This window comes from Zootermopsis nevadensis, unplaced genomic scaffold (assembly GCF_977971745.1).
Source record: "Zootermopsis nevadensis isolate Lab colony 2312 unplaced genomic scaffold, Znev_1.0 Znev_ptg000031l, whole genome shotgun sequence".
NCBI lineage: Eukaryota > Metazoa > Arthropoda > Insecta > Blattodea > Termopsidae > Zootermopsis > Zootermopsis nevadensis.
The window spans coordinates 4,647,306-4,672,406 of record NW_028259163.1 but is presented as its reverse complement, the minus strand read 5'-3'; the positions used below and the strand labels follow the sequence as shown (position 1 = coordinate 4,672,406).

General features: G+C 37.0%; 1 protein-coding gene across 1 annotated transcript in view; it reads right to left on the bottom strand.

The window, feature by feature from the left end:
* Positions 1–11,164: 11,164 nt before the first annotated feature.
* LOC110834455 (uncharacterized) overlaps positions 11,165–25,101 on the bottom strand; it is a 31,641-nt gene continuing 17,704 nt past the window's right edge. Inside the window, exons 2-4 of the mRNA XM_022073624.2 lie at positions 18,107–22,277; positions 16,938–17,083; positions 11,165–13,262 (exon numbers count right to left, since the gene is read on the bottom strand). Coding sequence (XP_021929316.2) covers positions 12,972–13,262; positions 16,938–17,083; positions 18,107–22,277 — 4,608 coding nt within the window. The 3' untranslated portion in view covers positions 11,165–12,971. The remainder of the gene's footprint in view (positions 13,263–16,937; positions 17,084–18,106; positions 22,278–25,101) is intronic.

Below are 25,101 nucleotides of genomic sequence, written 5' to 3'. Positions count from 1 at the left end.
TTCCTCCGGGGGCTTCCCCGGTTTCTCCGTGGCATCCCAACAATTACTCCATTCACACACAGAAGAAGGCAATGGCAAACCACTTCTGGATCATCTGCCAAGAACGTATATGAACAGGTCCCAGTCCGAGAAAAGGATAGAAGGATCCTGTTCATATGGACCTGTCGTCAGACAGAACACTAAATAATAATAAGATGAGGTGGTCTAGCGGTTAGAACGCTGGCCTTGTAATCCTGGGGTCTCGGGTTCGATTCCCGGCGGTGCCCGAATTTACAACTTGTGTTGGGCAAGGCCGCGGTCTAGGCAACACGGAGTTTTCCTCCGGGGGCTTCCCCGGTTTCTCCGTGGCATCCCAACAATTACTCCATTCACACACAGAAGAAGGCAATGGCAAACCACTTCTGGATCATCTGCCAAGAACGTATATGAACAGGTCCCAGTCCGAGAAAAGGATGGAAGGATCCTGTTCATATGGACCTGTCGTCAGACAGAACACTAAATAAATAAATAGTAGGCAGTTATTTTATAGAACCTATTATATTTCTCAGCTTTAGATATGACCTTTCAATAGTTTATGCAATAAATTGGTATTATAAATGGAAAATGTTTTTTTTCCATAATAATTACACTTGCTTCGAGGTGTCTTAATCCCAGATGTGTGGTTAAACCTACAGTTTACTGATTACAGATAGTTATATTCAATAAGAATTTAACCCTTTGAAGTCCAGTGGTAAATATACGTACCATATACTTCAAGAATTAAATATTCATGTTGTATGGAAATGTCATGTGATTTTCACGTTAAACAGGGCTTATTTTCTTAAACATCGTTAACCATTTAATCTTTTTGATGAAGAGTATAGTGTTTTCTTTGTGGTACGGACTGAATTCATAAATATTTAGACAAGCCGTGGCTTCAAATGAATAATTTACCCCACCGGAGAATACGTACTGCACATAAAAGCACTTTGTACTGTTCTCCTAGTACATGCAACATGTTGCGTATTATAACATAACCGTTAAAATACGACGGGCAATCAAATGAACATACAATTTAAGCTTTAACTTTGTACTTGGCTCATTTTGGGTAATTTGTAAACTTATGCATCCTGTTGTTAATTTTAGTAGCATTTTATGGTAAATACGGAAATTAGTAAATATATGTTGTTGTTGTTTTTTTGTCTCAGGCTTGTAGTTTGAAGAATAAATTGTCCGTAAGCACTCTGTAGCTGTTAATAAAACCCTCCGGTTCTGTTTATTTGTATATATTACCTTTACCTTTTATTTTATCTTACGCAGTGCGCAAAAGGTAAATTACAATTACTCCTCGGCAAATATGCAAATTCAGGGACCCCCGTATGCCATAATTCATTTCTACCTGTCTTTGAGTAAGAAAACGTATGACCTTGAACTCACGGAAGTTCGTAATTCGTCACTCATACATCGAACGCTGGAGCTGGGAGCGCAGAGTTGAAGGTCCATGTCCAGACTCATAGAGATTGATCTATAGTTTGTTCTGCGATTCAAATTACTCAACTTTTACGGAACACGAAGGCTCACTGTCGGGTACAAAACAGTCCATCAATTACCCCTGTTCTGTTCAAGATGAATCCAGTCCATAAGAGGTGCGATCGGAAAGTTTCAAGACTGTGTCAATAGAGGGCGAACCGGATGTAGTACGAGCTTCTGCCGTTAGGGGGTGCGGCCTACATTCATAGTGAATCAGTGTGCCAGCCGGCATCATCGAATTAGCATTTGTTTCTTAGTTACGGGCGTTTTGGTAGTGCATTACACCGACCCTCCTGCGATTTCGGAATGGCGTGTGCATCAAATTTTGGCAAAGACTCGCCAAAACGGCTACGGAAACCTATGAAATGCTAAAGCAAGCATTTGGGGAGTCCGCAATGGGTCGTGCACAACCTTTTGTGTGGCATTCACGTTTTAAAAATGGCCGAACATCTGTCGATGATGACGAGCGTTCTGGACGACCATCTTCGAGCACAACGCCCGAAAATGTTACGAAGATCGATGTCGTACCATCAACGACTTGTGCGACATTGTTGGGATAGGCTATGGGACCTGTCAGCTGATTCTAAAGGAAGAACTCCACATGCGACGCATCATGACAACGCGCCAGCTCACACCGCCCTCAAATTTCGGCAGTTTTTGGCCTCACACACCATGGCCGTCATCCCGCACCCTCCTTATTCGCCGTGTGACTTCTTCCTCTTCCCAAACATGAAAATTCAGCTAAAGGGAAGGAGATTTCAAGACGATAGAAGAGATTCAGGCAGAATCGCAGATGGTGCTTGACAGGCTGACAAAGAAAGATTTCCAGGGATGCTTCCAGGCTTGGCAGCGGCGCTGGGATCGTTGTGTTCACTCCCAGGGGAACTACTTCGAGGGTGATGGATGAATTTATTACCTGAGATAAGTGTACGGGTTTTTATAGGCGCAGTCTAGAAACTTTCCGATCGCACCTCGTATTCTATATCTCTACGTCCTTAAGGTCCATTTTAATATTATACTCACATAGACGCCTAGGTATTCTGAGTTGTCACTTCTTATCCCGTGGGATTTCAGTGTATCTGATCATTTACAATTAATTAGAAATAAGTATCATGTAAGAATAATCGTGATAATTCTAATTAAATTGGTAATGCGTGGATTGTTAATCTCCAAGCTTACTATTGACCTCATTGGCCATTAACGATGTCTTTTGGTCTTGATGTAAGAGTCTGTTTGGCGTCCACCTCTGTCATATTCATCCATTCAGCTATTTCGTCGTCTTATGTGATCTGAATGTTCAAAAGCTGAACGTAAACACGCGAATAATGTCAGAATCTGGGATAGAATAAGTTTTGTATGTGGAGTTTGTTTTTCTTGAAATTGTACCTAAAAATATTCTCATAGCCCGTGCGACACTGCATCGATTTCTACCCCCCATCCCAACATCATCCTACACACACACACACACACACGTACAAGGGAGAAATAAGTGGACGTGACCAGAATATTCTGTAGCATCCATTCAGTTCGATTCAGAGATCGTTCTGCATTTAAATCTCCAGTGCCATGTTTCGTTCGACCCCATCTCGACGGATTGAGGCAGTGTATACGTACAGTCAGTATAACATCATTCTGTAGACACGTAATTTCTGGACAGTGTAACTTTTAGTTCATACGAGGTTCGATCGGAAAGTTTCTAGACTGCTCCTATAAAAACCCGTACACTTATCTCAGGTATTAAATTCATCCATCACCCTCGAAGTAGTTCCCCTGGGAGTGAACACAACGATCCCAGCGCCGCTGCCAAGCCTGGAAGCATCCCTGGAAACCTTTCTTTGTCAGCCTGTCAAGCACCATCTGCGATTCTGCCTGAATCTCTTCTATCGTCTGAAATCTCCTTCCCTTTAGCTGAATTTTCATGTTTGGGAAGAGGAAGAAGTCACACGGAGCTTAGAAAGGAAGTTGGGGTCGGTTCTTGCAAGATCTTTGAGCTCCTGACAAACGAGAAGTCGATTCTGCTTCTGGTCCTCAGACAGGATGCGTCGCATGTGGAGTTCTTCCTTTAGAATCAGCTGACAGGTCCCATAGCCCATGCTTTAGCATTTCATAGGTTTCCGTAGCCGTTTTGGCGAGTCTTTGGCAGAATTTGATGCACACGCCATTCCGAAATCGCAGGAGGGTCGGTGTAATGCACTACCAAAACGCCCGTAACTAAGAAACAAATGCTAATTCGATGATGCCGGCTGGCACACTGATTCACTATGAATGTAGGCCGCACCCCCTAGCGGCAGAAGCTCGTACTACATCCGGTTCGCCCTCTATTGACACAGTCTTGAAACTTTCCGATCGCACCTCGTATACAAATTCACATACAGTTGTTTTACTTATGCGTGTATAATAACATTGTGGATAAATATCTTAATTCTAAGCATGGAAGTAAAAATTTATATTTAACCAGCGTGTTTGACATTATATTGGTAATCATTCTGGGTACCTGGATGTAATCAGACTTAAATATAATTTGTACGTCTTTATATCAATTATGGATATGTTTTACTTTAAATACATTATTACATTCTGATTGTGTAGAATTTATTTTTTTATTGATACATTAAAATGATTCTAAATTTCAAAAGATAGTGTAATTGCGTCATATTGTGAATATTCTAACAATTATTTATTTTAATCCGTCTTATCACAATATTTAAAAAAATATTTCTTATAATTAAGATAATAAAATATCATTGATGTTCCATATCGATTGATCGATTTACATTTTGGAACATCCTTTACACAGCATGTTTCAGTTTTTATAAAACCATCTTCAGGTGTAAAATATTTATGAACTTAAAACTCAAATATGATCTGTATACGTATATTTTTATTTATTACGTTAGTCGATTTTAATATTTGAACTGAACTTTATTATTTTATTGCAAAGCAGGCTTTAGGGATTTTGTACCCCGTTTAAACAATTATACTGGTATTATACGTTTGTTAAGTCTCTGTAAAGTTGGTAGATCAGCCATTGACTTTATAAGTTCAGCTTCTGTTTACAGTTGGAGTAACGTTTACTAAGAAAATCTAATTAAGCTCATTTGAGTACTGTGTAAGGTTGTAGTCTAACTGATCATATGTTGATATCCTGAAGCGTTGCTGGGTTACGTAAGTTTATATTCAAAGTGTAAAGTGACTTTATCGTGCTAAGCTTGTGAGCAGATGGTCGTAAGTTTTCATTGCTAATGTTAATATGATATAAACAGACAAGGGCCAGTGGTTATCTTCATAAGAGCGCTGATGTCTTTATGGCTAATAATTTTATAATTCAACTTGGGATGTGCACAGAGAAGTAATGTTTTTGATATTATCACCGTCTTTTGTTGTTTCTAGTAAATTATTATTGCAGCAGAAATTCTGGAAATGTAAAATTCGTTGGATATAACCTCAAAATATTCGCAATGTTAAGAACTTACAATTTGTTTACGTATAAATAATATTTAATACAGAATTTTTATTAAATATTATGTGCTTCCGAACGAAATTAAATTTCCTGACTCAAGTATTTAATTAGATCTAGAGCTACCAAATTGAAAACTAAATGAAAATGTAAGACTTGAGGTTCTCACAGCGGTGAGTATGAAGATTTCCGTCTTCTGGGTTGTTGCGCTGTGTAGTCTGGTCGATGTTAGCCAACGTTTCAGAGGTCATACTGCCTCCATCATCAGAGTATGAAGATTTCTGTCATCTGGGTTGTTGCGCTGTGTAGTCTGGTCGATGTTAACCAACGTTTCAGAGGTCACACAGCGCAACAACCCAGAAATCTTCATACTCTGATGACGGAGGCAGTATGACCTCTGAAACGTTGGTTAACATCAACCAGACTACACAGCGCAACAACCCAGAAGACGGAAATCTTCATACTCTGATGACGGAGGCAGTACGACCTCTAAAACGTTGGTTAACATCGACCAGACTACACAGCGCAACAACCCAGAAGACGGAAATCTTCATACTCTGATGACGGAGGCAGTACGACCTCTGAAACGTTGGTTAACATCTACCAGACTACACAGCGCAACAACCCAGAAGACAGAAATCTTCATCGCCCTGATGAAGGAGGTAGTATGACCTCTGAAACGTCGGTTAACATCTACCAGACTACACAGCGCAACAACCCAGAAGACGGAAATCTTCATACTCTGATGACGGAGGCAGTACGACCTCTGAAACGTTGGCTAACATCGACCAGACTACACAGCGCAACAACCCAGAAGACGGAAATCTTCATACTCTGATGACGGAGGCAGTACGACCTCTGAAACGTTGGTTAACATCGACCAGACTACACAGCGCAACAACCCAGAAGACAGAAATCTTCATACTCTGATGACGGAGGCAGTACTACCTCTGAAACGTTGGTTAACATTGACCAGACTACACAGCGCAACAACCCAGAAGACGGAAATCTTCTAAATAAAAATGTCACAAAGTCGTCGTATTGAATTTTAAATTCTATAGAAATATTAAATTGATAGCGAATTCTTAAAAATTGGTTGTTTAAGAAGTTAAGAACGGCCACGTACACGTAGGGACAGCTTGATATTATTCTCATATATTTTGAATAATATTGATCTTAAATCGTTTCCCTTTTTTGACGTCAGCATCTGTCAGTAGCGCTAGTGGCTGTTAGAAACACTTGCTACTCGAGCAGACGAAGAATCGACACTCTTATATCTCGAGTGCCATCTGGTACAGACACGTGTTTGGTCATTTACAGTTAAATTGAATTCCAATTTTCACGGTTAAATATATGACACAGTTTTGCAGATATTTTAGACCTAAAGCGAAGACAGATGACGCGTGTTTTAAGGAATTATTGTAAAATTTAATAAGCGTATTCTTGGTATTTTTTTTAAATAACAGAACTATTACGTTAATATGTGGTTCATTAATAATGGGATTATAAAAAGTTTACTGAAAATGTCCAAAATGTATTTAAAAATGAGTTTTTGATAATGTTCCACGCGTATGGGTTGGATACCAAATTGCATGATGGGACACATAGTTTATGGCGTTTATCATAGACGTAAATTAAAAATACAAAATGTAAGTTTTATATTCTTTCAAAATTTCTTTGCGTTTTAGTTTTATATCCGGAAATACAATATTTTTCTGATTATAAAGTAGAAGATTCATGTTAAAAGCAATTTTTTAAATAAAGATATTTTTCTAAGGTAAAATTTAACAAATTTATATTTATGAGATGATAATGTTGCGTCATATTGTGTTGAATATATACTTGTTCACTGCAAACTGCAAACGTTTCACGCACACAAGATCATGTTAAGCGCGACATACATTACGAAACGACCTTGAATGCGATATTAAAATACAATAGGTCTGTAAGAGGAAAACTTTCTGATATTTGATGGACATCTGACGAAGGATTGCACATAGGATATTACATTTGAGTTTATATGGATTATACACCTGAAGATGGTTCATTTAGAACTGAAACATGTAGTGTAAAAGATGATGCTCTAATGTAAATCGAACATTTCGATAGAGAGCATCATTTTAATATATTTTAAATATTTAAATGTTAATTGTAATATTTTAATATTTAATAATAATATTTTATTGTGATTAGACTGATAAAATTGAACAAATTTATATTTATTTATTTTTCGGAATCTGTATCTAATAGTGTTCTTGCGGGAAATTTGCGGATTCTAACCGACATCATCAACCCATCTCTGACCCATATGAGAGCACAGTTCTCGCACCGCTATTGCGCGTGTCTAGAATGATGGACGGACAAGTAAACAAGATTAACATACTTTCTATAACCTAAACCACAACGCGCGTGCGTATTTAAATAATCTGGTTTATTCTGAAACACTGTTCAGAAAATAATGCAAAAAAAATAAGATCGAAAATGTATGTTAGGTTATAATCGACTTCGAACGCAACGATTTTCACCGAAACTGGTATGTTTATATCTTAAGACCAGGAACATTATAGAAAGATCATAGCTCCGAAAAAAATGTTCTGAGTTTGAGACCAAGTGAGGGCTGTTTTAGTAACTCGTAAACTAAGCGCGATAGAATGTCGCCGATTTCAACCCGAAACATATCCTGGTTTCTGATTTCAACGAAGATGTTGGATTTAAGGATGACAGATAAAATAATTTATAATTCCACCAAAACTTAACCATCAATAACTGTGTCATAGAGGTATCTCGAATTTACTAATCTTGGCTTTACTCTAGTCCAGGGGTGGGGAACCTGCGGCCTTAAGGCCACATGTGGCCTTCTAGGTCCTTAAGTGCGGCCTTTTGACTGAATCTAAATTTTACAGAACAAATCCTTTTATTTTTATTAATACATTTTTCAAGGCGCCCTTAAGGTCACAAATGACGAATACCCATCTAGAGGATGAACTGAAACTGTGGACCTCCATGCTGCAACCAAACATTCAAATGCTTTCCAACAAACAAAGTCATTAAAAGATTAGTTAACTTTAAAATTAACAAATAGTTTATATTTTTTGAAATTATTAAGTACATAGTAGTTAGATATTTACAAAATAATGTACATTTTTAAGTATATCTAATTGAAGTTTCTTGAATGCGACCTTATTTGATTACAACTAAATTAATGCGGGCTTCCAACATGAAAAGGTTCCCCACCCCTGTTCTAGCCCATCTTTACGTGATAAACATTATACCTCCCTTCGAATTGTGTCTTCTTGTGGTTGAATCTATTCTATTTGCGATCGAGGGTGGAATATCAATCAGTCTTCATCCCTCTCCAACTCAACACACCCCCAAGGGGCTGTAGTTCAGATGCGGTATCTTGTCGCTAAGGGCTGCTGGACAGAGGGATGAATTATTAACAGATGAAGAAGGATGGTTTGTTGATGACTAAACAATATTGGAATTTGCTAAGTGGAAGCTGCAATGGATGACGTATTGTTCACGAGGGTAAAATTAAATTATCTAAAAATTTATATTCTTAGCATGATAGATTGACAGGCGTTGGGGGGGGGGGGATATTTTGTGTTATGATCTTATAAAATTTAGTACGTGTGTCGGGAAACAAGTATATTCGGATTGCTATTTCAAAAGCAACTATTCTCCTTTGTTCGAGCTGTTGTCGGATTTACATGTAAATTGTGTGACATCTGGGTAGTAACACCGTGTGGACTCTTAGTTTTACACTAACGTTTCGGAGGAACATACTGCTTCCATATTCAAGGTGTTACTACCGGAGAGGTGAACGTCAGATTTATATTGTGTTATATTTTGTTCTCGTTCAGATATTCTTAAATTATGTGTTATTGGAGTTCTGAATATCAAGTTTTAACGAATTATTTTTTTTCAATTTAGAGCAGGAATAGATTTTGACTATTTCATGTTATGTGATTTAACTTATTGATTAAATAATTGTAATGAGGTTAGGGGAGTAATCCAAAAATATGGTGTTTATTGATACGTGATTTTCTCGTAAGTAGTTTTGTATTACAAATGTTATACCAACTACGTTTTCAAATATTTTCAGTGTATTTGAATTATTACATTCTAGTAGACAAGCCAATGCTCTTGTCACACAGTTAATAAATTTCCCACCTTTTATGAAATCTATAAGTTTATTACCGTGTCCACAAGAGCCCATTTCAAATATAAATCATAAGGATTCAGTTTTTTCTAAAATCCATTTTAATATTATCATATTGAATAGGTCTACTTCTGGATCTTACAAATGGTCTTATCCCTTAAGATTTTCCGATAAGAACATTTTGCGTACTTATAATGTGTTGAAAACCTTTTACATGCACGCCAAACATATTTTGTTCATCGTCAGAATAATATTTGGTGAAGAGTATAATTTATGAAGTTCTTCAAGAGGAATATTTCTTCAGCTTTGTGTCTCGTTTTTTATCTTATGTTCGAATATTTTATAGGCCTATACATATTATTTTCATACCATATATATATTCTGAATTTCAGTGTCGTAACTGTATAATTCAAAACTTTAAATTATACACAAATATTTCGATAGTGGTCTAGCGGTTAGAACGCTGGCCTTGTAATCCTGGGGTCTCGGGTTCGATTCCCGGCGGTGCCCAAATTTATAACTTGTGTTGGGCAAGGCCGTGGTCTAGGCAACACGGAGTTTTCCTCCGGGGGCTTCCCCGGTTTCTCCGTGGCATCCCATTCACACACAGAAGAAGGCAATGGCAAACCACTTCTGGATCATCTGCCAAGAACGTATATGAACAGGTCCCAGTCCGAGAAGAGGATGGAAGGATCCTGTTCATATGGACCTGTCGTCAGACAGAACACTAAATAAAAAATAAATAGTTTGTACAGTTGTTAATTTTCTTTGATCTGTTTGCATAAAGAAAGCACTCAAGGTAAAATTAAGGCTTGAGTCTTGAGTTCATCACAGTTTATGCGTCTGTATTTGGAGTTTTTCTTATGAAGTTTGCTGGAAGCTTACATAATTTCAAGTGATGCGATAAAATCTCAGTAGCTTAAGGTCGTGGGAAGTTTCGTGTAAGTGGGTTTTCAGTTTCAGACTTAGCACTTTCGTATATTAACTCAAAGTTCTGAAACTTCAGAGTTTGCATCTTTCAGGTGTTGTATGTTCAAGTTAGATGAAAATTCATCGTGTTCCTTTAGGCGCTACTGTTAAATATGTATGACAAGCAAGTGTTGATTGGTCGATTTAGTCGGTTGTGATCATTTGCTGTTAAGGGATTTTGGTCCATGTGAGGTAATATTTTTAACGTGATGTTATAATCGTAAAACTAGTAAGGAATTTTTAAAATTACGGATAATAAAATAATTTATAAAATATTTTAGTTGCTTATGGCTGTTAACTGTGCCACGAAGCTAGTGGTGGTAATATTTAACACTTACACTAGATTCAATACTTCAACAAGTGACATTGTCGACGTATGTAATGGTTTAGTTTTTTGGATCAAGAGGATAAGATGTCTTCCAAAATATAATTCTCATAACATGTTTTCAGTGTTTTAATGAATTGTTAAATTAAAAATGGTGATATTCATAGGAGTATGTTTATAAATAACTGAGGAAAAAGTATTTTTTTCTATGTTTCTCTATTATATTTAACTTGTAATTACATCTTTAGAAAATTAGCACTAATAGCAGATAAGGTTTTGACGTAGATTTAATTAAGCAAGGGCTGTAGAAATTAGTTACATTGTATTCAGCAACACACTTTGAATTTATTTCCTATGTTTTAATGAAACTGCTTTATATACGAACGTTTTTATAAACTTGATACAATGTAGTTATTACGAGGCAGAATTAAATTAATCCGGTAAGTTTTTGTAATAATATTTAGACTCTTAAATTATAAGTAAGGAAGACGCATGTAAATTTCCTATAAATGCCAAAACTGTTACAGGAATAATTTAAATTATTCTTCCACATGTCTGGAAGCCTGTTCGCTTTAAATAACGGGTGTTTGTCAGTCTTGGTTTAGATGGTAACACAAAAGCTGGTCATGATATCATTGTACAGATTATGAACCATTTCAGTTATGCTGTAATCTACTCCAAATATTTAAGAGGCGACACAGAATGTGTTTACATTTTAATCTGCTGTTTCACAAAAGCAATATATATTGAAAAAATATTTATTAAAGAAATATAAATGTGAAAAGTAGATCGGTAACAAAGTACCTACATTGTGCTTAAATTTAAAATAGATAATATAGTTCCAAATTTGAAATTAATACTAAATACAATGTTCCATTTATTCCACAAAACACAATTATACATCTATTTGTATTATAAATACTAATACGCACACATTATGGAATTATTGTTAGTCATCGAAATGTTATTCATACTCACGACACACAAAAATACTACTTAAATTTAACGTCAGACTGATGAATATGAAGTATTTAATTAATATTGCTTCTCTCTCTGAAATGTTTTCGTACTGTTTTCTCTGCATATTTAAATCTTTGCTTAGGACGAGATTATGCAGAAATGTACGAAGATAATTATTTTCATATGACATGTTGCCATATTATATAATTAAGTTATGAGCAGGATTAATAAATACGTTATGCCTGCTTCTAATTTACATATTCTCAGTTTGTCCACATTTTACTTTAAAACGTATGGTGGACAAGATGTTTACCAAATACGTAATACATACTATTCAGTCTCTTACAATTGTTTGCGTTATTTTAAATTATACAAGTATAGAACTTCAGAAGAAATATTTCGAGTCCAACTGAACATATAAAATTGAAGTTACTGTTAATAAAGTGCACAAAAGTATATCTCATACCCACGTGAAAAGATATTTTAAAATTGTTAGCTTTAAATTTCCTAGATCCAGGAAATTTGGATAGGTCGTTCTCATACATATTTTAAAATTTGAATAACTGCAATATTTTCATATGTCGAATTTTCTATCGAACATCCACAAACTATCTCATATAATCAAATACAAAATTTAAAAACATATTAATTGGGTTATTATTCTGTGAACGTTTTATTCGATACAGATATATATTGTAACTTTCAAAATAATGGAATATTTTAACAAATTTATTAATTTTTCATAAACGTAAATTTCAAAATATATAAATTGAATGTCTTATTAAATTATTTTTCATAATTTGACATTTACATTAAAAATTATGTAGGTACAAAATTTTATGACAGCCCCTAGGAAGACATACACAAAGTTGGATGTTTACAATAGTAAAGCATTTTATTTTATTGGTTGTTGGATAATCACTGGAAACTAATCTAATTCCTTTATTATCGTGTTCAGTTTGTACCATCATCGTAACTGAATATTAACTTCTTGTTCTCAGAAAACATTGTAGGCTTATTCGTGTAAATCATACGCCTTTCTGACTGATCACTTTATGGTGATGCAAATATTAAACGACGTTTAATATGTATTTCGATTGATACATGTCTTGAAATTTTTCGTAAAAGATTTTCATACAACTAATGATATTTCTGTTATAAAAATTGCGATTCAAAATTGAATTTTGCGGTGAACGCCCCCTTATGAAACAAACATGATAAATTATTAAAAACAAAAATGTAGTTTTCTCAGGATTGATTGCATGTTAGCGTTTTATAACTTTGAGGATTATAATGTCCTTGGCGTCTCGTACACTCTTCCGTATAAATCAAAGTTTCTGAGAAATATGTTGTCTCCACCTTAAGTCCTTAAAATGTAGACCTTAGAGATAAAGATGGAGACAATATTTGATCCTATAAACGAGTTTATACGGCGCAATGTGCCATAGTCATTTTAAAATTTCATCTATATATACAAGTAATATTGTCATGAGGAGACGAGAAAACGCGGATTGAATTGAAACTTGTAAATAACATGCAGCGATTGGAATCCATATGGTTAAAATACAGTCATTTGTTTTGTTGTATTTTTACGAACTTCTCTCTCTCTTTAGTTCTAACACTGCGTCTTTTACTTCATCCAAATCTTCCCACTTAAGTGAATGTCCAGAAAGATCGGGAAATTGCCATAAATAGGAACTTCTTTTCGGCGAAAGATTGCTGGAACTTTCCCTTAAAGTCCCTCCTCTCTGTGTCTCTGTCGAACGGAGCGGTTCCAATGATGTTATAGGAAGTAACTTGGTTATTGGCTGTGTGGACTGTTTCTTACTCTGGTTCTTCCCAATAGATGTCTCTGTTGCTGTATTTACAACAGTCACCACCTGCAAATTTAGCAGAAGAAAACAGAAATTATTTAACAGAAGATTTCCCAAATTTTGAGTAAACGTTTCGTTTAAGTATATCAAATTTTCTGTTTTATATTTTCGATAAGATAATGGCGTGATAATTTTCTCTTTTGAACACTTTAAGTCAGTAACTTTAAACCATTTTATTTTTTAAAGAATCTACGTAACTATGGAACATAATCCTTCTTAAGAAGGTAATAACACGGTAAGCTATCCAGGAAGTTCATTATCGTGCTCATAAAAGCCCGTAACCGGTCCCTATTCAAAGCTAGATAAATGTAGTCCACACGTACCAACCCTGTTTCCTGAAAGACATATTTTGTCATTTCGAAGATATTCGGCTTAAAAGGTTTTTTTATCATTTCGTATAATAACCAGAAAGTAGTATTAAATTGTAGAGATTAATTAATAAGATACAAAGATAAAGATATTTATGAACGATATTCCAACTTCAAATTTTTATCATAAATGTTTTTCTCTAGCTTTTACATTAGAAAGACCGGAGTTGGCATCCATGTACAATCTTCATAACTGCACAAGTTTATATACAGTTTTATAGAAAGTGGATTTTGTTGGAATGTTTTTATAAACAAGGAGTCCATGTTCGTTATATTTGATACGTCACTTTGCCATCTATACTTTTGGTCGGCTGACCTCAATTGGAAGTTAAGAAGTACTTAAAGATATTTACAGCAAAAAATTATAATTTCACTTACTGTTTTGCATGGTTGTGAAATCTCGTTTCACAGAGTATAGTGAAAAAATTTCCTTGGATATTATCCATCGTCTAGTAAATATAAAACGTAAAACGACGTTTCGGAGATGGGACTCTATCTCAGTCTTCAGGTTCCTACACAGTTGGGCCCACTAGATAGAGCTAATCCCTATCTCCGTCGAATAAAAATTTTCTTGGATATTATCCATCGTCTAGTAAATATAAAACGTAAAACGACCTTTCGGAGATAGGAATTAGCTCTATCTAGTGGGCCCAACTGTGTAGGAACCTGAAGACTGAGATAGAGTCCCATCTCCGAAACGTCGTTTTACGTTTTATATTTACTAGACGATGGATAATATCCAAGGAAATTTTTATTCGACGGAGATAGGGATTAGCACTATCTAGTGGGTCCAACTGTGTAGGAACCTGAAGACTGAGATAGAGTCCCATCTCCGAAACGTCGTTTTACGTTTTATATTTACTAGACGATGGATAATATCCAAGGAAATTTTTATTCGACGGAGATAGGGATTAGCACTATCTAGTGGGTCCAACTGTGTAGGAACCTGAAGACGGAGATAGAGTCCCATCTCCGAAACGTCGTTTTACGTTTTATATTTACTAGACGATGGATAATATCCAAGGAAATTTTTATTCGACGGAGATAGGGATTAGCTCTATCTAGTGGGCCCAACTGTGTAGGAACCTGAAGACGGAGATAGAGTCCCATCTCCGAAACGTCGTTTTACGTTTTATATTTACTAGACGATGGATAATATCCAAGGAAATTTTTATTCGACGGAGATAGGGATTAGCTCTATCTAGTGGGCCCAACTGTGTAGGAACCTGAAGACGGAGATAGAGTCCCATATCAGAAACGTCGTTTTACGTTTTATATTTACTAGACGATGGATAATATCCAAGGAAATTTTTATTCGACGGAGATAGGGATTAGCACTATCTAGTGGGTCCAACTGTGTAGGAACCTGAAGACGGAGATAGAGTCCCATCTCCGAAACGTCGTTTTTTACGTTTTATATTTACTAGACGATGGATAATATCCAAGGAAATTTTTATTCGACGGAGATAGGGATTAGCTCTATCTAGTGGGCCCAACTGTGTAGGAACCTGAAGACGGAGATAGAGTCCCATCTCCGAAACGTCGTTTTTTACGTTTTATATTTACTAGACGATGGATAATATCCAAGGAAATTTTTATTCGACGGAGATAGGGATTAGCTCTATCTAGTGGGCCCAACTGTGTAGGAACCTGAAGAAGAAGATAGAGTCCCATCTCCGAAACGTCGTTTTACGTTTTATATTTACTAGACGATGGATAATATCCAAGGATATTTTTATTCGACGGAGATAGGGATTAGCTCTATCTAGTGGGCCCAACTGTGTAGGAACCTGAAGACGGAGATAGAGTCCCATCTCCGAAACGTCGTTTTACGTTTTATATTTACTAGACGATGGATAATATCCAAGGAAATTTTTATTCGACGGAGATAGGGATTAGCACTATCTAGTGGGTCCAACTGTGTAGGAACCTGAAGACGGAGATAGAGTCCCATCTCCGAAACGTCGTTTTACGTTTTATATTTACTAGACGATGGATAATATCCAAGGAAATTTTTATTCGACGGAGATAGGGATTAGCACTATCTAGTGGGTCCAACTGTGTAGGAACCTGAAGACGGAGATAGAGTCCCATCTCCGAAACGTCGTTTTACGTTTTATATTTACTAGACGATGGATAATATCCAAGGAAATTTTTATTCGACGGAGATAGGGATTAGCACTATCTAGTGAGTCCAACTGTGTAGGAACCTGAAGACGGAGATAGAGTCCCATCTCCGAAACGTCGTTTTTTACGTTTTATATTTACTAGACGATGGATAATATCCAAGGAAATTTTTATTCGACGGAGATAGGGATTAGCTCTATCTAGTGGGCCCAACTGTGTAGGAACCTGAAGACGGAGATAGAGTCCCATCTCCGAAACGTCGTTTTTTACGTTTTATATTTACTAGACGATGGATAATATCCAAGGAAATTTTTATTCGACGGAGATAGGGATTAGCTCTATCTAGTGGGCCCAACTGTGTAGGAACCTGAAGAAGGAGATAGAGTCCCATCTCCGAAACGTCGTTTTACGTTTTATATTTACTAGACGATGGATAATATCCAAGGATATTTTTATTCGACGGAGATAGGGATTAGCTCTATCTAGTGGGCCCAACTGTGTAGGAACCTGAAGACGGAGATAGAGTCCCATCTCCGAAACGTCGTTTTACGTTTTATATTTACTAGACGATGGATAATATCCAAGGAAATTTTTATTCGACGGAGATAGGGATTAGCTCTATCTAGTGGGCCCAACTGTGTAGGAACCTGAAGACGGAGATAGAGTCCCATCTCCGAAACGTCGTTTTTTACGTTTTATATTTACTAGACGATGGATAACATCCAAGAAAATTTTTATTCAATTGACTCTTCACCATCGTCAAGAAGTTTTAGATTTGATAGAGAATAGTGTGTTTAAGAGCGAAGTATTGAAGATAATATTTGGACCTTGGTGAAGTGACAGGTGACTCGTAAAAATTATTTTTAGAAGAGCTACGTAATTTGTGCTGTGCATCAGATATTATTAGGATGATCTAATTAAGGAGCAGGATATGGTCTTCGCATGTAGCATGCATTGGGAGACGAAAAATACGTCAAAAATTGTGGATGGAACACTGAAGTAAAGAATCAATTGGGAGGTCTAAGCGCGCATTGGAGGTTTTGTCTTAGGATACAGACTGGTGGCGCATTCTTTTGAATAAGTTAATAAACTAGCTTAGCGTCCTGTTGACTTCTTTTGTTTCGCTGTGTTACAGGAAATATTAAGGAGCTATAAATAATTAGAAGGTAAAACTTGTTCTCCTTACCTTTGAATGACCAGAGTCTGTTTGTACGCGTGTGCCGACAGGTGGCATGTAGGTCGGCAATATGGAGAGTCCAAGGTGCAAGTGTTCGTTTGTGACGTTCGGCGTCGGTGTCGCTTTATCTCGAACGGTGGAGTGTTGTTCGAAGTCTGTAATCACACGATTACGATAAAAGTACAGTCTGATAACTTCAGTGAGGTTTAAAATTGTCTGATTATGGTTTAAAACAGTGTTTACGTTAGATCTGTTGGAAGTGACCTATCGTACGTGCTTAATTGAATACACGACATTTCGAAAGTTTCCACGTGATGTCGAGAGGAAAAATATTAGTCTGTTTATGTAACTGTTTGATTAAAAGTGGCTCTACGGAGGGACGAAACAAGTGTGGGGCTATCCTCACTCCTGAAGAAGGAAGAAGTACAAAATTTCGAGAAATTATTGTTATAAATAAACAGGAAGTCTAAAATGACGTTGGATAACTCAAATGGAGTAATTATAAACAACAAAGTTCGTGTCTTAATTTGATTTAAAATATTCATAAACGAATTAATGTATGGAATTTCTTTTAAATTAGTTAAATTACAGTCTGTGATATAAGAAATAACACAAATTTTATAAAATACTGGAATAGTATTAAAAATATATTAAAATTGGCCGTCAATCACAATATAAGATAATTAAAAGATTAAAATATAATTTTACGTTCCGTATCGAGTACTCGATTTACATATGGAACATTTACGACATGTTTCGGCTATATATAGCCGTCATCAGGTGTTATGTTATAAACTTTTTAACTGAATTACTGATTTTTACTGATTTTTAATGATTTTTAGTTTTCATAACATAACACCTGATGACGGCTATATATAGCCGAAACATGTCGTAAATGTTCCACATGTAAATCGAGTACTCGATACGGAACGTAAAATTATATTTTAATCTTTTAATTACCTTATATTGTGATTGACGGCCAATTTTAATATATTTTTAATACTATTAAATAAATCACAATATGACGCACCTAAAATATCTTAAAATATTGGAAGTTCATAATAGTATTTTTAAATAATTTCATAATACTAAACTTTCAGATGTAAGATTTAAGCTGTGTTATTTCTGTAAATTAAAAACTTTTTACTATTAATATATATATTCCTTGATGATTTTACCTGTGTTTCCATTGATTTTATTCAATTTGATCGGCTTCGAGGTAGCCGTCTTATCGTCCCAGGTGTCACTGTCATTTTCCATTGGCGACAGAATATATGATCGTTGTATACTTGACGCTGGAGCTGGTCTGATGATAAAACGGGGAGATTTGAACGAAAGTGGTGGTAATGCTACCAGTTTCTGTGCTGACGGTGGACCATTTCTGAACGGGAATACATCGTTTATGGAAGTAGAATGTGTCTTAGTTGAATATGGCGTTGTTTGATATGGTCTAGAAGTCGTGGATTCTGGTATCCAGTTGGTCATGGGAGTCACAATATAAACTTTCTCATTTGTGACTGGTGATATCGATAAGGGTATGTTGTCCCACGTAGTTTTTTCAGTGTTTGTCACATCCTCGGTCAAAGGAGTTGTTGTAGCTGAGAATGTTTCTTTTGTCGTTATTCTGAGTGCTTCTGGAATTATATTATTTGATTCGATAAATTTCCATTTGTGGTTATCGCCTTTCCGCTGGTGATTTAATGGGATATCGTGATTGATCTTTGGCGAGTAATCACTTTCACCGCTGCTACTAAGTAGCACTGGATGCGTCTTGCTACCAGAATAAGGCTCTGCGTTGCTGATCGCCGTCGAAATTCTACTTTGTTTGAAAACAGGAATAGATGTGGCAACAGAGTTTTCAGTTGATGTGACGTCGTCGAAGTGTGAGGGAGTTGTCGTTAGATATTCTTCGGGTATTTTTTTCGACGGAACGAATAAATGTTTGAAGAGATTTCTAGAAGACGGAGAAAGTGTGCTTAGGCTATCTCCTTCGAGGTTTTTGGTCTCGTTGGATCTGTCGAGCGATTTCCATTTGGAATATTCCAATGCTGTCCACTCGTCGATGTTTTTCTGTAAACGCTGTAAAGTTATGTAATCGGGGACTTTGATATCTTGCTCTCCTCGAAGTAGATCGCGGATGTTTGTAGTAAATACTTGTTGAATTTCGGTCTTATTCTTGTCTGGATATGATCGTGTAATTTCTTTATCGGTCTGTAAAATAGAAGTTTTTGCTTCGACCGTTCTGGACTCTTGGTGCTGGTGGTAGTCGATTTGATCTTGCCATGGAGGTGAAGTAATATTTTTGCACAGTTGCCATGAACGTTCATCACCAGTGCAATTCACGTGTAATGAAGGTACCGAAGGAGCTTTTCTACCTTGTTGTTTGATTTCATCATTACCTGTTAGAGGAAACCATCCCGACGTGTCGAATAAGGGTTTACTGGTATCCTGAAATTTAAATTTCATAAGTTCCTTGCTTGAGGTATATGGCACTATGATCTGTATTTGTTTGGGTTTCTTATTTGATTGGTTCAGTGGCTCGGGCAATGAGGGCGGTGGTGGAAGGAGACCAGCTGCTTCTGCAAAAGCCGATATTACACCTTGATTATAATGTTTCGATGGTTTTTGTGTTGTTAGTTCCCAAGAATTTTCTTCGATTTCTGGCGACAGGGAAACGGAGTGAGGTAGCGATGTCGGTGTCCAGAACGTATATTCGGGTGTCGCGGTGTTGATTACTGTATTGTATTCTCCGTTGTCTTTCGGAGGCGGACTTAGAAATGAAGCGGTTTCTTCCGTCTTCAGGGAATGTTCAAAGGTGTTACTGGAAGTTAGCGGAGGTAGATAAGGATTTTGTTGGAATGTATTCTGAAACGGTGTTGGAGGAGGAATTTGTTGTTTCAGAACGTTTTCTGGTAGGGAACTCAGTGGGGGTTCTGGGAAATTTTGAAATAGTACGTAACCAGAATTGTGTGACTTAAGAATTGTTTTTTGTAAAAGCGATTCAGTCGTCGGGCGGATATCAGATTGGAAAGCGTTGTTAATCTGATGTATAACGGAATTTCCCTCAGCTGATGTCTGAATGGAAGGATGGATTTCAAAATCCGATGAACTGTGTTCGTTTTGAGAAGATTCTTGTCTGATTCCGTGTTCACCAAATACGTTTATATCAGGGTGATGTATTTGGTCGTCAATTCCAAAGTAAGCGTTGTCTGTAGACAAAGGTTTTGATGGAGAAGTCGGTGTTAGATCCAAAGATGGCTTCCCGCCGTTGATTTGATCCAAACTATTCGTTTCGTGTATTTGTGATTGTTGGTGTTTTTGGTCACGAATATCAGACACGTTTTGCGTGACAGTGTCCAAAGTATTATAACTATTTTGTATGTTAGTGTTATTCTGTCCTGAAGCGGTTAAAGCTGGCTTTCCGATAATAATCTCTCCCTGATCGTAAGAGTTTGATGACTGTGCTGAACCGTGATTATCATAATTTTGCTGTTGGGTGATTTGTTTAACGCTGTTACCAGGAGCTTCTGTAACGTCAATGTAAGGTGATTGGACGATATGTAGAGGATATTCAATTGATGATATGTAATCTGTCACTTGTACGCTGGGAATGATTTCATAACCAGATTCTTTAGTGGCGTTTGTACGAGGTATATTTGGAAATGGATAATTATTTTCTGGTGGTGCGTAATTTTCTCCTTCAGGTAAGTAAAACTGGTTGTTTGGAAGATGTGAGGAGTTTTGGAATAAGTGACTAGAAGATCCGTCGTGTGAGTCGCTTGTCGGATGCTGAGATGCCACTGGATGCGAGTCGTCTGTTAACGACACGGACTGTACAACGTCGATGTCAGTCTGTCCGGTTCCACCTCCTTGACCTCGTTCACCTGAACTGTGCCCGTGGTCGTCCGCGTTGCTACCTCCAGAATTTGGCGGAGGGACTAAGTAATGTGAGGCGGCTGACTGGGATTGTGCCTTGAACCATTCGGGTTCGAACACCGGAGGTGCCTGTAGGTAAATTGGAGATAATTGATGTGGAACCTGTTGTTTTATTCCGTCGTGTTGTGGTGTTACATATTGGTCTGCCGGTGGTGACGGAGGTCTATAATCGGTGTCAATTGGATGAGAAGGCGCTCCGTATTCGACGCTTGGAGGAGATAGAATTGGTGGTCCATAATCGGGTTTCTTTATGGTAATTATTGACGGTGGTCCGTATTGAATTCCTTGATGTGACGCTGCTGAGGGTGGTTGTTGAAAATGATTGTGTGTCTGTTGAGGGAGAGGAGGGGGTGGACCATATTCATCTGTTAGTTGATGAGGAAGACCGTATTCAGTTGCCGGGTGAGGTGGTTTATATTCAGGCTGTATGTGTTGGGAGGACGAATGGGGTGGCCCATATTCATTTCCAAGATGAACAGATGAAAGATTTGGAACAGCGTATTGTTCGTTAGTTGGCTCCGGATGTGAAGGGGGTTCGTATTGATTTTGAGTATCCAGAGGAGGTAAAGGTGGACCATATTCTGTTCCATGTGACTGCAAGGGTAAGGATCCAATTGGCGGTGATTCATAACCTGAAGAAATTGTAGCAGGTGGTAGATATATATTTGGTCTAGGAACATGGCCGTTGACTGCATCCGAAGGTCCATGATGAGATGTGACCATTGGGATCCAAGGTGTTTTATTGCATTGGTTGCACTGAGTGGTTTTAAGTTTGTGGCGCGGAGAAGAATTGTAAGGCACGAAAGCGTGATGTTGATGTGTCCCACTTGCGGTCTGGTCTACTGAACTTTGAACAGGTTGATATTTTTGAGGGGAACTTTGGTCTCTGTGGGGGAGTGGAGGTGGTCGTAAGATGTTATTCATGTCTGGATTCCTCTCCCTTTGTTCTTGAGAGCCGTGCGGAAACATTAACCATCTTGAAATGCGTTGTCCTTCAGACGTAGAAGATTCACCAATAACTGGTTTCCCCTCACGACCTGCTAAACGGCTGTGTGCGGAGAAAGACGATGGATTGTGGTCAAAACGTGGGTTGTGATATGATTGGTTGCTCGCTCTGACGTTCGTAGGGTTCATGTGTTGTTTGTTTCCTGAAGGTCGCGAGATTGTGTCCCGAGTGTATGCTGTCGGCTTTGGTGAGCTGTGAGGCCCGTTGAAGCTTACGCTACGAAGTCTTGTTGATGAATGTCTTTGTGTTAAGGGCGTCATGACTTTTGGTGACTGGTGCGGTTGCAGGTATTGGATGGGACGTCTCATAGCTGAGTGTTTGATAACTTGAGATGCATTGCGGGAAAGCCAGTCCTCTGGAACCAGTGCCCGCGTTACAACCAGGCACATGAGAAATAGTTGCGAAACCTGTAAGAATATCGGATCGCAATAAGTAAAAGACTCTTGTGTGGGATTCATAACACGTCATAACATTTCAACAGAATACAAAATATAAAATATTCCTGATTATTGAGTATAAACAGGCTGGAATGACGTTTGGTTAATTTAAAACGTCTGAAAATATGGATGACTAACGGAAAATAAGGCGGTAAATATTAAAACCAGTTTATACGATATTATAAAATTATCAAGAAAATATAATGTCGTTCAAATTAAAACATCTCACAAAAAAAGAATTGTGTGGAACCGAAGGTAAATTTGTGTTTCGGAATTTATCATCGCCCAACCCATTTTACCGTCAGTTATTTCAGATGTGAATCAAATGACAGCAGCTGGGATAATTCAACAAGTACTATATTTGGACAGTTATAATTCTCGTAAGGAAATAGTTATCGTATGTTAATATCGATTGTAATATTGTAGTCGATTTGAAGTAGGATACCATTAGCGAAAGTCAAACATGTTGCATGGTGATTGCCTTTATCTGTATAAAATCATTCTGAGAACATTTGTGTTATGTTATCACAGTAACTTCATCTAGACGTCATATCCTATAGAAGACGTTCTGGTCATTTGGATCCATTGTTCTCTTCCTGTACGTAATCCATGAACAAAAAAAAACATGGCGGGAAAGAAATTGTGCTTCTTTCATCTTAGCGTGAGAATTTCCCACCTTTGGTCTTGGTAAAAGGTAATTGTCTAGGTAACCAGCCTGCCTACAAGTTGCTGACCTACTGTGTTACTGACCTTTATCTTTCGTCGTTACAATGAATTTTAAAATATCCCGAAAATAAAATTAGCAGTCTGTAATGGAAGAATTAAATTCCGGTTACATTTATTCATGTCACTTAACTTTACTTACAAAAAAAAAAAAGATAGTAAAAGTCTGGAGTTGGTTTAAATAAAACCAGAGAGTGAGAGTTAATTCCTGAGCAGATTTCAGTCAAAGAATTTCATACGCCCACACACAGTATTCATTATACCAGGGGTGGCCAACCCAAATGATCTTTCGGGCCACTTTGGAAATGCATCATAACTCCGCGGGCCACATATAAAATTATATATCCCCATATTAGATTTAGATACACTATAGACATTTTTTTGGAGTGAAAAATTGAAACATAGTGAGTTATTATTATTGTGTTTACTATTATTCTTACATGTAAACATAGATAATATAATAATAATGATACTAATAAATATATTTTGTAAAAGTGTGATGAATCTCGCGGGCCGGAAAAATGTTCAAGGCGGGCCACATGCGGCCCGCGGGCCGCGGGTTGGCCACCCCTGCATTATAACATAAGCAGATGTTTTCAAACACTTGAGAAAAATATAATTCCGCGGATAAAGTTGTATAGAATTGGGTATCATTATTGTTAACTCCTCGCTAACTGAATGTTTTTTTTTTTTGAAGCATTAATGTTACTGAACTGGTCAGAATTTTTCGAATATACTACAGATATAAAATGCACAATTAAGGCCATGAATTTATTTCATGTTCCTTTTAAAATTTATACCAAATATATTCTAAATTCAATTCTAATGGGTTTTGACGACGGTAGTTTACACTTAAAATTCTTCATTGTCAGGACTTTTTTACATCTTCTGTTTTTTTTTAAAACCACGACGTTTCGGAGGCTGGTTCTGTCTCCGTCTTCAGGTGAGAGGTACATACTCTGTTGGGTCCCTTAGATAGAGCTAGTCTCTGTCACTGGACGAGTGACAGACGAAGACAGAACGAGCCTCCGAAACGTCGTGGTTTTAAAGAACAGAATATGGAAAAAAGTCTTGGCAATAAATAATATTCGAAATTCCATGTTGATGTCACCAAAGTTTACAAATGTTTTTGTAGACAGGTTTAGTTTTAAATGGTACAGTCTGTACCAAGTTGTAGGCATTGTTTGGTGTTATTTGGTTGGCCTCTTCCGGTTTAGAATTAATTTCTGAAATTACGAATATTTCTAAACATTTGTTTGGGATTTTTTCATCCCAATTCAACGCCTCTACCTACACATAACAGGACAAAAAGACACGGACATACATGTAAGGGTAGATGGGATGATAATATTAAGTTGGATCTTAAAGAAATGTATTGGGGAGGAGCTGACTGGAACCATTTGACTCGATGTATGGTCTAGCAGCTAGCTCTCTTGAAGACAGATTCAAAGTAAAGTATTAAGCGCGAAGACATTGCTTCAGATTAAACATTAATCGTGCATAAAAATAGATTTATGTATGGAAAGAAAGCATTTTGTAGAGAATGATACAAAAACGATGAACTTCAAAAACAATTGTGTGTTCAGTAAAATATAATAAAGATCTCCTACATTAATATTTATTCACTTCAGTTGATTCGTTAAACATAAAAGTATATCTTAAATTTTTGGAATTTTAAAAACGTGTTTTGTTCTTAACGTAATCACATTTTTTTGTCGGAATAATTAATGAATATAAAATGTCCCAAAATGATATATACGCAGACTTTGGTGTCCGCTGTCAGCTGTGCCACAAAGCTGACGGTGGTCATTTTAAACATCTACACTAGATTCGCTGATTCACTAAGTACCAATGTTGACGTATGTAAGAGTTCAGATTATTAAAATGTATCTCTTGGAACTGTGATAGGTTAGTCTAGAATTTCTAAAAGTTAAATTCTTCACCGAAGATACATCTACCGAACATCTGATTTGCAAGACGGAGAAAATATTTCTGTAGTTGGTTTACACGAGTCCTGACGTCATTTGACCCACAAATACTAGTCATAAACTTTCGTTTGTTTATTCAGAAA